Raw genomic sequence first — 15,341 nt, forward strand, 5'->3', positions numbered from 1 at the left:
ATTCCTCATTTCCAGAGCTGATGTCCCATCATTTATTCATCAGCCAGTAAAGATCCAACAGGGATGAAATGAGAGTAGGCATGGCCATGGCCAAAGGACTCCTGTTGGCCCATAATCGCTCCTCACCTCCCGCTGAGACCACCGCATGGCGACAGCGGCGGTTTGAACACGGCCCTGCTCACCTGCTTTCGCGCCTTCTCCTCCCTGGCCTGGGCTTTCATCTGCTGAACTTCCAAAGAATCAGCCTTCCTTCTCCGCATGAAGAGGTCATGGTTCCCGATACACAGCTGGAGAATCTGTGGCCACGAAAGCAGGAGAAACATTACACCCACACGTGTACTTCACTGCTGCAGCTCAGCGACCCATGGCATCTGGGCCTCAGGGCTCTTGTGAGCAGGGAAACCTGGAGAGAAAGTATGGAGGGAAATACCAGTGCCCTCCCAGTGGCCTCCAGGCCTCGGCTCTGGATGCAAAGTCAGGGCACCTGGGTGAAGATCACAGCCAAGAGAGGAAGGGTGATGTCTAAGCACATCTTCTGATGCACCTCACGCTATAGGCCAGGGAGGAAGGGAAAGCTGGCCAGTAGGCAGGCTGGGACGACAGGTTATCCATGCAGAAAAAACCCAGCTGGATCCTCTCAGCCCCCAATGCCAAACTCAACTCCAGAAGAATTAAAGCCTTGAGTGCAAAGATGATGCCACGGATTATGCCCTGGAAACTCTTAGAAGAGAACATAAAAGAATATCTTGATGGTTGTAAGATAAGGAAAGATGTCAAGCAAGACACAAAAAAGCACAAATGATTAAGGAAAAGACGTATGTTCGTCTACATTAAATTTTTTTGTTTGTTAAGACATTATTAAAAAAAGAGGAAAAATAAGACACAGCCCAGGAGAAGAGATAAACAATACTGAAAACAAACGATCCAAGAGAAACAGCCAACAGACATGAAACAAGTATTTGCCAGAAGAGACAATAAGACTGGCCAAATAGTATGCAAAAAGATACTCAACTCCATTAGTAAACATAAAGATACAAATTAATATGACAATGAGGTACCATTTTATGTATGCAAGATTTGCAAAAAAATTTTAAAGGCTAGTAACACAATTACTGTAAGTTAATTCACCCTCTTTGGAAAACAACGGGACATAATCTTGAATTTGGATATACACCACAGCCCTGAGGGCTGTACGAGAACATCCTCCAGACTCTAAGGAGACTGTTGCCCATGCTCACCAGCGGGCAGATACAGGAAATGTTTGGAACAGCCTTGTAAACATGGCTCAGAAGCAGAAGCATTTAATTGTCCATTAATAGGAGAATGGAAGAAAAAAATACTTTTTTTTTTTGCAGAATCTATAACAGAATACCATACAACAGTGAAATGAAGGGACCACATCTTTAACTATCAACAAAGATAAATCTCAAAAAATGTGTAAAAAAGGCAAGTGAGAGGATAGAGTTGACAGCACATATGTAAATTTCAGAAACATAAGACCTGCTAGTTTTGCCGTGTATGAAATAAAGTTCTGATGGAAAGCGAGGGATGGTAAGCACACAGCTGAGAGGAGGTCGCCCTTGGGAGGAGGGCGGACTGCAAGGTCAGATGTGAGGGGTCCACTTCTAACAGCTGGGTGGTGGGTAAGTAGCTATTTATTTGTCATTCTTCATACCCCATATATACATTATACTTGTCCTTTCATATGTATGAAGTACTATAATAAAAATAGCTTTTCCTCATCATAAAATTTACGTTTGACTCCTTAGGTAAGCTAAAGAGAAGTCTTTCAAGGCTTATCAGAAAAGCATGCGAGGTACCATTCTACATCTTACAAGATGTCACTCTGCTACCGTTTCAAAAAGGACTTTTCAATTTCACAGAAAACCACAGTCAGTAATAAACACCAGGATCTCAAACTTACCAGCTTATTAACACGAAGCTTCGAGGAGTTAAATTTGAAGACATCAATTTTCTTATCCAATGGCTTAATAGTAAACTGAAAGGAAGAAGCAGAAAACAGTGTCAGTCTGGCAGCCTAGGACGTCCTCGGCAACTGGGAAATTCCACCACAGCGGCAAGCACCCTGCAGACACCAGTGCCTGGGAGGGTCAGGATCCTGGCAGGTGTGCTCTCCGCGCCGTCTTAAATTCAGAACCCGAGATATAAACCCCTGATGGGCCCAGCACTGGGAGGGCGGCCACAAAGTCTAAGGCCCACCACCTGGCTGGAACCAGACCCACAACGTCAAATACTCGAGAGATGATATTGTCCATTAATGCCTTGCTGGGTGGAACAAATCACAAATTCTCAGAGTAGGAGGGGATGTAAGCTGGTCTCAGGTGAAGAATATGGCAGAGAAGCTAAAAGGTGGGCTGGAAGGGCATCCTGGACAGGACAAGTAATAGCCAGAAGGCAGAGGTGGGGAATTGAGAACTGTGCGTGTGTGCATATATGTGTGTGCGTGAGTGTGTGCTTGATATTACAAGCTCTTTGATGACTAAGATGAAACCATGGGCTTAGCCTGGGAGGCAGGGAGGCGTAGGGGTGGTGACGTGGGCTGGGGATGGACCAGAAGGGCTTAGGTTTGATGTGACAACATCCAGGAGTCACCCCAGATTCTTAAACATGGGGTGGTTCGATGAAAGTCGCTAACAGAAGGAATACAGTAAAGTGTGACGAAGAATGGACTGTAGTAGAAAAGGAAAACACAGTCTTTGAAATCAAAGGGGAGAGAAAGGTGAATGACAAGGGCAGGGTGGTAGCCTAAGAGGAGACCCCAGGGCCTGAGTGCCAGGCAGGGATGCTGATAAAGAACAAAGGACACCTGCGCTCTTGCTCATTCCTGAGGGACCATGCAGATCCAGATTTCACCGATGTGCTAAAACCATGAATATCCACTTTCAACAAAGACCAGCTAAGCACATAAATACACTTGGGAAGATATACCCTTGGGTATTTTTTCACATGCTACCTTGTCCAACAAGGGGTTAGCACACGAGGACAGAAATCAATCCTTTACTTAGCTTTCAGGGGAGCTCACTCAGAAGCAGTACTGCTCGTGGGTAGGCTGCTGTTTATGAATTTCATGAGCTTACTTTTGGCCTTGCTATCAAACCCCAGAGCTGCCAGTGGGAAACCTCAAGTAGTGGGGAAGCCACGGGCTCTGTGCCACGCCAGGCACACACAATCAATGGATCACTGAAAATAAACAGGCATTCTGCTCTGAGAGCACGGCTGTCGAGCATCAGGACCACGACTACTTCTCATCGCTCAGTCGAGTCAGCCGGGGCCCTCTGAAGGGGAGACTTCTATCCTTGGGTTCTGTGAGGGATGAGTGTTTTGGGAACCTTCAGCGCACAAATTGGTGGATGTGCAGTCAATGGACTTTGTGAAATCAGAGATGAAAAACCACATACTGTGGCACACCTCCTGCTTTAAGTCATATGGAGCTTTCAATTTAAGTGCTTTAAAAATGCAGTACCTAAACGCTCATCTCCTGGGCTACTTACAAAAATCTAAAAGCCAGAATGTTTTGAATCAAGCTCAATCTGTCTCACCAAGCGTGGCTGAGTAGATCTCAACCACGTATTGGCAACCGGGGGCCTGATGTTCCCCTCCTCGAGTTGCTATGAGGAAAGAGAAAACAGGAAGTGTGCTCGGGGTGGGGGCCCTGCAGGCGACGTGAGCTGTCCCTGTTACTCACTCCACACCTGGGCCTGGCTGTGTGGCCACCAGCACATCGCCCGGCGCTGCCCAGGCCTGCATTCCTCCACCCGGTGCCCTGCGTCTCAGGGCTTGTCCTCTGTGCCTCCTGGAAACGCAGGGGATGCGGCTTCCTTCAGGGGGCCTGGAGCCCGGCCCCTACTATTCCCCTCACCCAACACAGGTCACCTGGCCCCTCTGCATCCCTGTTTCCCAACATGACTCAGTGACACAGAGCTGACCAGTGTTCCTGCCGGGGCTGAATCAGAGTCGGGGCGGAAAAGCACCGCATCATCACCGTCCTCATCACTGGCCCCTCTCACCACAGTTACGTTATCACAGCAGTCAAGTCGTGACTTTTCTATAACTTCCTTGAGGGCTAAGGCTGGGATCTCTACATCTTTGTTTCCCCCACAAAACCTAACACAAAGCAGATGCTCAATCATTCCTTTAAAATGAACAATGAATGAATGAATAAATGAACAGATTACAGCGTTTGGGAAAAGTCACCATTCTGTCTAGAAATGTTTGAATCCTAACTTAAGAGTGTTTGTCTAAGTTTTTCCAACTTAATTATTCTTTAATTCTTGAAAACAAGTGAGCCTGATATCCTCATTTATATCACTGCTGGTATGTATATATTATATATTAAATGTATATATTATGTACACAGACACACAATCATATACACACGTATGGAGGTATATCTGTATATACCCCATCACTTGAATCAAGCACTGGTCACAGAGGGGATTTAATATAAACCCCACTTAAAATACAAAGAGAATTCTCACCAGAAGTAGAAAGCTGAGTAGTAAGAAAGGGTTACTTGCTGGTTTGTTTACTGTTCTTTGGGGTTTAGTCCTGACAAGATGAGCTTCCCAGCCTCTTGTTAGTCAGCAGGGGGCTTCAGTGGTGCTATTTGAAAACAGGATACCAGCACATTCTGAAGATAATATAAAAATCAACCACCAAAGAACCCGAAGCCTGGGAACGAAAGGACTTTACTGATAAGGACCAGCAGTCTGGCTTGGGATGCTTCGGAAGGAGGAGATGGGAAGGGGCTGCTGGGCCAGCAGGGCAGCTGCAGAGCAGACGAGTCCTACCTCCTTGTCGCTGTAGGAGATGTTTCGGATTTCGTTCCACGGGAAGGAGATCTTGGGGGTCAGCCTGTTCTCAGGGTCGTAGATGTGAAGCCCCAAAGCATCCACTCCAAGCAGCAGTTCCGTGCCCTTTTTATTCTGTGGATTTGACAGAGAACAGCCACCGTTAGCTCCAGCTGAGGCTTGAGATTTTATTCAATTCCCCAAAGAACCTGTTCACACTGTTACATGTGACAAGTTTCGACAGGTACCATCAGAAGTCACAGCTGTCTTAGAACCCAGGGGGCCTCCAGCTGCCTGAATCAGGGCAGGCAGAGGCAAAATGATGCCATTCTTGTGATTCATGTGTCCTAGGGAGGGACCACCGGGGGCTTCAGTCACTGGCTCAATGGCTAACATAGGGGTAATAGCAGTGTTGTTACTGCTAATTATGTCACCAGCTTATCACAGATGTAGAATAAAAACCTGTAGGATTAAATATCTCCTGTGTTAAAAAGAAAGGTTGCCGCACTACCAGAAAGAAAATTCTAAGTGCTGGGATCAGGTGGCCTTATTTTATGTTAATGCAGATTCAGTGTGATAAAGCAAGTAAAGTGTTAACTGTAGAATCCAGACAGTGGGTGTATATATAGGTACTTGCTGTAAAATTCTTTCAACTTTCCTGTATGTTTGAAACTTTTGTAATAAAATGTTAGAAAAAAATATAAAAATGAATTCCGTATAACCTATAATGGAAAAGAATCTGAAAAAGAATAGATATGTGTGTATGCCTATATATATATGAAAAACTGAATCACTTTGCTGTACACCTGAAATTAATACACTGCAAATCAACTATACTTCAATTTAAAAAAAGAATTATATGTAAATTGCACCTCAATAAAGCTGTTTAAAATTTTAATGGATTGACTGTACGCATGCTCTGCCTCTGACAGAAGTCCAGTCAGCGCCCAGAGGAACTAGAGGGCAAGCACCCTGGGCCCCCATGTCACTGACCAGTGTGGACCCGGAGGCTGCCTCCCTGGGCTGTGGGCCCGTTCATCCGTGCTGCGGTCTGGCCCTCGCGTGGTGGTGGAGGGACACTCCCTGCGCAAGGACCTAAAGCCCTGACCCCTTGCTGACAACAAGGAAATGGAACTGAGACTCAAGAGCAGGAAAGCAGGCCTGCAGACTGAGAAGGGGCTGGACCATGATGAGAAGTAGCAGGTCTCAGACGATGGCGAAGCAGGCTCCCACAGGTAACTCTTCTTACTCCACTTAACGCCCTGAAGCCAGGCTCAATCACCAAACCATGAGGCAGGGTCCCCGGCTCATCTGCAAAGCTCTTAAAACCACTGTCTTAACACTAGTGAGGCTCTGTGCTTTAAACATCTACAGGACGCTTTGGAAAACAAGACACTTCATTACGTTTCTAGTTCCAATTTTTTTTTTTTAAAACAGGATTCCACCCTCTGCCTCCTATCATTCTGACTGCAACGCTCCTCACAAATAAACACAGAGAGGTAGGGACTCAAGCAGCCCCTTTTAAATTGTTTTAAGCACAGACCTTCCTTAGCTGATGGTGAAATTTCAAGAACTTTAACAAAAGACACTAAAATATCCATTAGCCTTATCTACTATGTAACACACACACACACAAAACAGTATAATTTAGTCTAACTGCTAGAAGTATTCCCTAGTAAGAAGCTGTTTTTTAAGGATCATAAAACACTAGTTTTCTAGAATGTAGGTGGTGGGGTTTATATTGACAAAACCACAGGAATGTGTCACATTAGTCTGACCAAACAATTAGCAAATACAAATTAACGAAACTTTGGAAAACCTTCTGCATTATTGTGGGAAATCTTTTAGGCATTTGCATATTATACAAAATGACATAATTTATTAGTAGGATTTATTTTATGCAAAGTAATCCATTAAAAGTTACACATATACATATTTAGAAAAATAAAGTAGAAAGCTACCCTTAGGATATTTAAAATGTGCTTCAATTTACCTAAACTTAGTACAATATGCATACACATCCCCCAGAAGAAAGCAAACTTTAACTATGAGAATAAAAATGGACCACTGTGGATGGTTGTTTTAATGTCTACTTAACTACAGTTTGGAATCAGCAATGAAATACTTCAGCAAATCACATGAATTCCTTTGGAAGGAGCTGTGTCCAGCAGCAGAACCTGGGGAGAAAGATGCTCGGAAGGCTAGACAGGGGCTGAGAACAAACGCTTCTCTGGTGCAGAAGCAGTGGGGTCCCGGAGGACAGCGGACTATTAATGGTCTGAGTAAAAAACCAATTAGCATGCCAGTGAGAGTCCCACCCAAACAAATCAGTCATCTATAAAAGCAGCTTCACTCTCCTTGTGCCCTGGGGTAAAGAAAGTGTTTACAGGTGTTCCCTGTGGGCCGAGATCTCACAGAGCCAGAAATAATCAAATGTTACACCAGAGCATTCAGGCAGGCTTCTGCTGAGCGCGGGACCAGGTCCCCCCAGGCGCAACTGACACTTAATTACCTAGAATCTAATTAAAGTCCAGAAATAGAAAATGAGGCTCTAAGACCCTCTCCCTTCCTCTTCCCTTGTTCACCACTGAACTGTTAAAGCGTCCACCACCCTGGGGTGGGGAAGGACCCATTTTAGCCATCTGCCCCCGATTCAGTCTCCATCTACACACAGGGAACTTGGAGGGGCTTCCACACACCCGGATTGTAAAGTAGTTCACACCGTACATCTCCAGGTCCTGAGCAATCTTCAAATACTCCATCTCAGCTTCGTCCCTGTGAGGAGAATGAAAGACACTGTCACTGGGCTAAGGGACAAAATTGGAGGGCGGGCGCATGCCAAGCTGAGCTTTGGAACTGCTGGAAACCTCGAGCCAGGCAGGTACCCGCCAAGCTCTTCCCAGCCCTGAGTCTATTAACTACGCCGAGGTCAAGCAGAATTTCCCATCCTCGTGAAAACAAGAGAACAAATTCATTACAGCATCTCTTGGCTTCAATTTCACGCTTTGCCCTTGGTAAATAGTGACACCCGTCTCCAGTAATTCAAGACAAGCACATGGTATATCTGCTCCCTCAAATGGATATGGATGTTCAAATTTTATTTAAGCTGTTGCTTTGTCTCATCGCGGACTTTCTTCACCCAGAGGGTTTTGGTAATGACACATCTCTCTCCTCAAGCTACCTTCCAGATTTTATTTCTTTGGCTGTTGTTAGAGGTTAGGGCCAAGAGCTATCAGGGCTGTAAAACCCAAGCCAGGTCACCTACTTCCAAGTTATGAGTCAGACTCAAAGGAAGCCCTTGAAGTAACAATGACTTGCAAAAAACTCCCAAACAGGTACAGTATTGAAATATTTTAACCCAAGTCTCCTCACAACCTTGCCGCCTTCTCTCTCTCCGATCTCAAAATGGTCTCAAATGAATCGAAATCACACAGGTTGCTGATGTAAATTTCCACAATTGCTTTGGAAAACTGTGTGACGTTATTTGTAAAAGCCAAAACCGGTAGACAACCTAAATGTCCATTAATTGTGGAATGCATAAATAATGTGTAATTTATTAATACAGTGGAATTCTACATGGCAATGAAAATGAAAGAACGACCGCTAGAAACCATTGACCCAACTCTCATGATATGATGCTGAATGAAAGAAATGAGGTACACACAAAAAAGAGAAACTATCTGACTGCATGTACAGAATGTTTAAAACAGGCAACACTAATCCACGGAGTTGAAGTCAGGAGAGTGGTCCCCTTTGGGGAGGAAGGAGGAGGAGTGATGCGGGGGTGCTTTCTTGCCACCTGGTGTCACCTGCTGGCCTTACTTTGTGATAATCCACCAACTGGGATATTTAAGATTTGTCCACTTTTTGGTATACTTTTTTAAAAAAAAGTTTTAAAAAAAAAGCATAAGATAGGAAGTTGATTTGAAGAAGAGAAAAAATGTAAAGGCTAATTTAGCAGCATCTGTCAAGCCCCAAGATGCTCACATCCTTTGACTCAGCAACTTTTGTAGAGAATCCATCCTCAAAACTACTCATGCAATTATACAGGGACACAAGGCTGCACACTGCAGAACACTGTGTGAAACTGAAAGATCTACAGCTACTGCAAATACCGTCAGCAGCGGGACGGCCGCAAAAGCTGTGGGCTACCCAGACAACGGAAGTCCTGAAATGAACCTAAATTAGCACTGGCCACAGAAGGTCTGGACATCCCAATAGGCAGTAAGTCCCCACGCCCGACGCACTGGAAAAAGGACACACAAGGCCCTGAAGACCAGCACTGCTGCCAGCTCTGCCTTTTTCTTTTACACACTTTGGTACCACGTTTTGTTCAACAAGCATGTCCTAGTTTGGGAGTTCCTTAAAAAAGAAAAAAAGAAAGCCCGGCCCCTGAGGACATGCAGACCAGCAGTGAAGCAGCCTCACCTGGCTCGGCCCCGGTGCTCCGCGTACCAGGCTGTGATTCTCTCCTCCCACATTTCTGGAGTCATCTGATACAGATTTATTACCTACCAAAAAAGAGAGCAAAATAAAAAACCCACGCACAAAGAGAGTTTTGGTATTGTTTGCCATTTTTATAATTATGCATCATTTTTACCAAACAGCAAAACTGTTTGTAAAAAGCCACACACGGGGAGCCGGTCACACGCAGAGGTGGGCGTGTAAATGGGCACCGTTTGGTTTGAGCCACAACTCGGAAAGTCACACCATTACTCAGGCTGAGGTGTGCCCCTCGCCTGCCAGCGGCCCCTCTTGCCTTAGCCTCCAGAGGGGGGACCTTGGTCAGGGGCAGAGCTCACTAATCCTGGGCTGCGGGAGGGCCACGCTTCAGGTGTTGCTGCCTCTGCCTCTACAGAAGCCATCAAAGGAGCAGGTGGAGTCAGGGGAGCTGAGGGGCAGGCCTTCATCACACATGACAGGTGAGTGCAGCTATAAAATCAGAAACTGCGAAAAGGAGGGAGGGCCCGCTTCCATGGCTAATGAAGACGAACAACACCAAGGATGAAAAGCCACAACACCCACCCCCAGCTGCATCCCGTCTGCCGGCCCCGTGACTGCCTCCTCTGTGCGGCTGCAAACAGCTCGCCTTCCCGGGCTGAATTCCAGCTGCTCCCTGCCCCTCCCGGGAATCACTGACATTCACCCACCTTTAAAGAAACGACCATCCGCAGGCCAGGGCTGTCCTGGCAACCCCAAACGAACCCCACGAACCTTTGCTTTTTAATATTCTTGACAGAGATCTTTACTCAAGATTGATGACAAAACATCTACAGAAATTTTCTTGCCATGTCCGCCCAACATTCCTCTCAGTCCTTCGGCTAGTCTTACCAAACAGGGACTTTGATTTCTTACCCTTTTTGGAAGCAATTCCTCTTGGGCCAAAAATCCCCGCTTGTGCACAGAGGGGTCGTAGTCGCCGTACTGGAAGGAGAGGAAAGGGAGAGCAAGGGGTTGAGTCTCAGGCCCACCTGCCATTTCTGAACCTGGATGGGGTCGACTCAGCCTCTGTCCCTCCCAGCTCCCAGGAGCAACTCAACTCCCATAACAATGACAAGTCAGGGTTTCAACCTTGCTAGTTTGTTATCCTTGAATGAAAACACAAAGCTGATTATATCTACGAACAGAGGCCCAGAATCCCCTAAGGGATGGATGGGTGATGTGCTAATACATGTGCAGAGAAATGTGGCTGAGTTTTCCGACTCGGGAAGGAAGCAGTCACTACCGTGATGTTAGCTTTTGAAAAGAGACAACAAAACACAACTGGGAGTTGTGACTAGCAGCACGTGATACGATTTCTCCCTGCACTTGCTTCTAAGAGGCCACTAAAGGGAGCCAACTGCTAGGTGGGAGCTGGGGATAATGCTGGCAATATTTTTAATACCTTTCATTCAAAGCTCTGAAAAACGCTTCGGAAAAAATCTTATGTCAACACTGTTGTTCCTATTGTACCGACAAAGAGACGAGTCAAAGGCTAACTGATCTTCCTGAGGCTCCAGAGCAGATCACTAGGAGGGCCAGAGTCGGGCCTTGCATTTTAATGCACTCATTGGCAACAATAACTTGGAAATTTATTTTCTGACCTCAGAAAAAAAGATATCCCTTTGTTTCCTAGATAACTTAAGTCTGACCAGGAAATAAAAAAAAAAAAAAGAAGGAATTTTTAAAAATAAGTTAACCATAAGAGGTATAGAATATAAAATCAAAGCCTGTCTCTTGTCAATCAGCATTCAGTGGCTTTTCTTTTGGCCCAAAACAAAGCTCAATATTTTAGGACAGAAAATTACTGTAAACATTTATGCTTTTCACCACCAACGTTGGAAAAACAAAAGAAAGGTCAGGCACAAGGCTGTCGGCTCTGCATCCCACCAGATCGGGTCAGGACAGTGTGGCCCACCTTCTCATTCCCAGAGAACCTCAAGTTAGATTTTTGATGTTTTTTTCCAACAGACACTCATGGGATTGGATAGAGATCTTCGGCATCAACTTTAAATCATGCCTTATTCCCATACCACACTGCTATAAAAGCCCCAAGAAATAGTATTTCTCACGGATCTTATAATTATCTTGTGAATAGCAGAATTGTATTACATTGTTTTTTCATTTTAAAAAATTAGTATGTCAAACTCAAATACTTAAATTTTTTTCTAAGTTTTGGTAATCCTGTCAATGCATTTCTTCATTGAAAAAACTTGAAGGAAACTGGTTTCTCTGGATCTTTTAAAAGCCTGGGAGTATATTAAGTCAGGAACTGTATGAGCTTGAAAAGCACACTCTGGGGAGACCACAGAGTGGTCTGGGGTGGAGGGGGACAGGAGACAGGCTGCTTACGGTTCAATCTCAGCCCTTTCATTTCTTAGCTGTGACCCTGGAAATTTCTGTCTCAGTTTTCTCATCTGTAAAATGGGGGTAGTAACAGTATTTCTCTTACAGGACTGTTGTGGGGATTAAATGAAATACCCATTAAAATTTTTAAAAATATGATTAACACACAGCACTCAATACAGCCTGATGGCAAAAGATAAATAAAAATTCAGGCCACATCACCTCTCCAGGTCTGTTCTCTAATTTGTCAAATGAGAGCACTGGCCTTAGAGGATTGTAAAGGGATGCTCTGGAGTGAGGCAACCTCTCTGTTAACCTCAGCTTCCTCATCTGGAACGCACAGGTCAGAACGGTGCCTGCCTCCCAGGGGTGACGAGGATGAAAACAGTCCAGTAAGCATTCTGCGTGGTGCCCGGCTCATCATGAGTCAGGTTATTATTGTCGTCCTCTGCGTTATTTATAGTGACACTGGTTACTCTTTGCCTCTCGGATTTGTGAAGGCGGAGGATGGTAAAGAAAGCCCTGTTGGTTACATTTGCAAACCCCTCCACAAACTCTAATGTACAAGTAAGCAGATATGCAAAGGTACAGCTGTAAATTCAGCTTCCAAATGCTCGCAAGATTAATGATCCAAATTATCATACTGTGCTCCCAGCTACTCCACTGATCAAATGTTACATCTGAGCAGGGTAGAGGCAGCAAGGGCCCTGCTGAAGGAACTTCTCCACTGAACTGACTCCACTTATAACATAAAAGCCACCTTGAGGTCTGTGTCTGCTCTTAAATGTCTCTCTAAAAAATAGAAGAAAATCCTCGATTGCGGCAGCTGGTGAATATAGAAGGCGGTCACACCCCTCCATGGCTGGAGATGGCCGTTCCTCCCCGTTTCATGTTCAGAAGCAGTCGGATAACATACCAGGAGCAAATTGGCCAGAGAGCTAATGAAGTCTGGGTCTCAAGTCTCTGCCCCCTGCAGGGGCCTGTACCTAATCTTACATTCATAATTTGGTATTCTTGCATTAAAAAGAATCCCCTACGTTATATAAACTTCAGGCCCCACAAAATCTGGATCCACTCTGGATATAAACCAATTAAATCTAAATTCGAGAAGGGAGTTCACATTTAAAGGACTCTTGGAGTCAATTCTGAGGTTAAACAGAGGCTTCTTCCAGATATTAAACACTTTCCTCTGCTTATATGTATGAAAAATTAGACCAAATGCTCTGAACAGGGATTTCACAAGACATAAAGACCTGATCAATATATATACAGAATAAAGAGTTAGATCCCTACCACACACATTGCCAAATTCCAGACAGATTAAAGACTTAAACCTATAAATGAAAATCCATAAAAATACCAGAACAACATATAGAAGAACATGTGTAAAATAAAGGTGAAGTCATTCCAAAAGTCACTCAGACATAAAAAAGATTGACAAGTCTGACATATAAAAAAAAGATAAACGATCCAAAATAAATTAATATCCAAAATACACGGTGCTCCTACAAATCAATTAGAAAAAAATAATACAGTGGAAAAGCGGGCAAGTCATGAACACTTGATTCACAGAGGAAAGAAATACAAATGGCCAATAAATCTACGGAAAAGATGCTCAGCCCCAGGGGTAATCAAGGAAATGAAAACTCTTTTAAAAATCTATTTTTCTGTCAGATTAGGAAAAATTTAAAAGGCTGATAACATCCACTGTTGAGGAGGATTTGGAAAAAAGAGATATTCTCACCACTGTTGGTAGAAGTTCAATTGGGACACTTTTGGAGAGCAGTTTGGCCATATCCATGTAGATTTTTTTTTTGAGATAAAATTTACACACCAAATTCACAATTTTAAGCATCCAATTCAGCAGGTTTTAGGACATTCAGAATGCTGTACAGCCATCACCACTATCTAATTCCAGGATATGTCCATCACCCCCAAAAGAAACCCCTCATCCCATAGCAGCAACTCCTAACTTCCTCCTCCTCCTGTCCCCTGGCAACTGCTCCATCCACCTTCCGTCTCTATGAAGTTGCCCAGTCTGGATATTTCATACGAATGGAAGCATGCAATATGCAGCCTCCTGCGTCCGCTTCTTTCACTTGGCATAATTTAAATGTTCCTATCCTTCCACCCATTTATGCCATTTTTGGTATCTGGCACAGAGAAATGTTGTTCCCACGTGCCCAAACAGGCACACTCAAGGATGAGCCCTCCATGCATCTAAATAGAAAAATAAAAGAAAGAAAAACAAACCTAAATATCTATCAACAAAGAGATACTTAAATAATCCATGGTCCCTCCTTTCTATGAAATATGTTTAATATTTTAAAAAGCTGAGCAGTTTAAGAACTCTGTTCTGACAGTTTTTTGTGAAAAGGGCATGCTGTGCAGGAGTTCCTGGGGAGTGGCCGCCTAGGAGTGGGGTTTCCTGGGCTCTGGGGAGGGGGTCTCCTCACCAACTGGCCCCTTCCACACCCATTGCTCTGTGGAGCTTATGCCAATTCACAGTTTCTCCCTGCAAAGGAATGGGCTTCAATTCGATTTATTAATCCTTGTCAATCTTGTGGGCTTGAAATGTTTATTGTTGCTTTAAGTCTTCTTTTTCTTGATTTTCTTGATTGTGAGATGGGTCTTCTGTTTTCAAACTGGTCTTACTCCAATCTGTCCTTCACGCAGCCACCAAAGGGATCTGTCTCAAATATAAACCCTCTGTTGGCTCTGTATCACTCACAGGATAAAGTTAAGACCCTTCATGATCTAGCCCACTGCAGACCTCTCCAGCCTCAACCCTCACCACTCGACCTACACTTACATATACCCAACTTCCTATTTGCCTTTTGCACTCAGTCCCTAATTAGCATCAAAGAGCCTCCTCTCCCACCAGCCTTTTCTCTCTCTGAACACTAGAAATCTGTCGTCCAGCTCTGCGGGGCTGGGGAATTTCATGCCATTCTCTCCCTAAGTAATTTTTAATAAGAACACATTTCAAACACCAAATTGTCAACGTGAAATCCAACAGGTGGCTTAAAACATTGCAAGATGGTTTAGTGTATCATGTAACTGAGCCAAAAACAACAACAAAACCAGCCCATATTTTTGACTCAAATATGACTTAAACTCCAACCAAGAAAGACGGTTCTTGTTAACTGAACCATGTGATTAATATTTGTATTTATGCTTTGAAGGTAATTGTTTCTTGATGCTTTGGACTGAACTGTGTCTGTATCATTGGAATAGCTGAAATACTGTAATGAATACATTTGTGCATGATTACATCCCATGTGTTAATGAGCTCAATTTGCTTTTCCCAGCACACTTTTACTGTTCCTTTCTGTTTCAGAAAGGTTGTAGAAGAAAACAAATGGAATACAATGGAAGGAAACAGTGTGATGTACTGAAAAGTTTGAACTGATGTGAAAGGCAGGGCGTGCTACCCAGAGCCCTCCCTCACAGGCTGGATGCTGAAGGTAAGAGCAAAGTTTCGGCAATCCTAATACCCATCAAGAAGTAGGCTACAAATTCCATTTAAAAAAAGAACTAACATCGGGGGACCTAATTACCTCCCCCAAAATAAATAAATTAAATAAATTGTACAAAAATAAATGTTCTAAAGAAAAAAAAAGAATTAACATAAAGTATTGTGACCTTAGACAAATTATTAATCCTCTCTGAGCCTTAAATTCCTTGGCTCATGGAAGACTACAC

General features: G+C 44.1%; 1 protein-coding gene across 2 annotated transcripts in view; it reads right to left on the reverse strand.

Annotated features, from left to right (window-relative positions):
- The window catches only part of NF2 (NF2, moesin-ezrin-radixin like (MERLIN) tumor suppressor), a 65,416-nt gene that overhangs the window by 22,912 nt on the left and 27,163 nt on the right, over window positions 1-15,341 (reverse strand). For both annotated transcript variants that reach the window (XM_006213525.4, XM_015247348.3), the window contains exons 5-10: window positions 10,167-10,235; window positions 9,240-9,322; window positions 7,511-7,586; window positions 4,812-4,946; window positions 1,925-1,999; window positions 183-296 (exon numbers count right to left, since the gene is read on the reverse strand). In XM_006213525.4, the coding sequence (XP_006213587.1) occupies window positions 183-296; window positions 1,925-1,999; window positions 4,812-4,946; window positions 7,511-7,586; window positions 9,240-9,322; window positions 10,167-10,235 (552 nt within the window). The remainder of the gene's footprint in view (window positions 1-182; window positions 297-1,924; window positions 2,000-4,811; window positions 4,947-7,510; window positions 7,587-9,239; window positions 9,323-10,166; window positions 10,236-15,341) is intronic.

This window comes from Vicugna pacos, chromosome 32 (assembly GCF_048564905.1).
Source record: "Vicugna pacos chromosome 32, VicPac4, whole genome shotgun sequence".
Lineage (NCBI taxonomy): Eukaryota > Metazoa > Chordata > Mammalia > Artiodactyla > Camelidae > Vicugna > Vicugna pacos.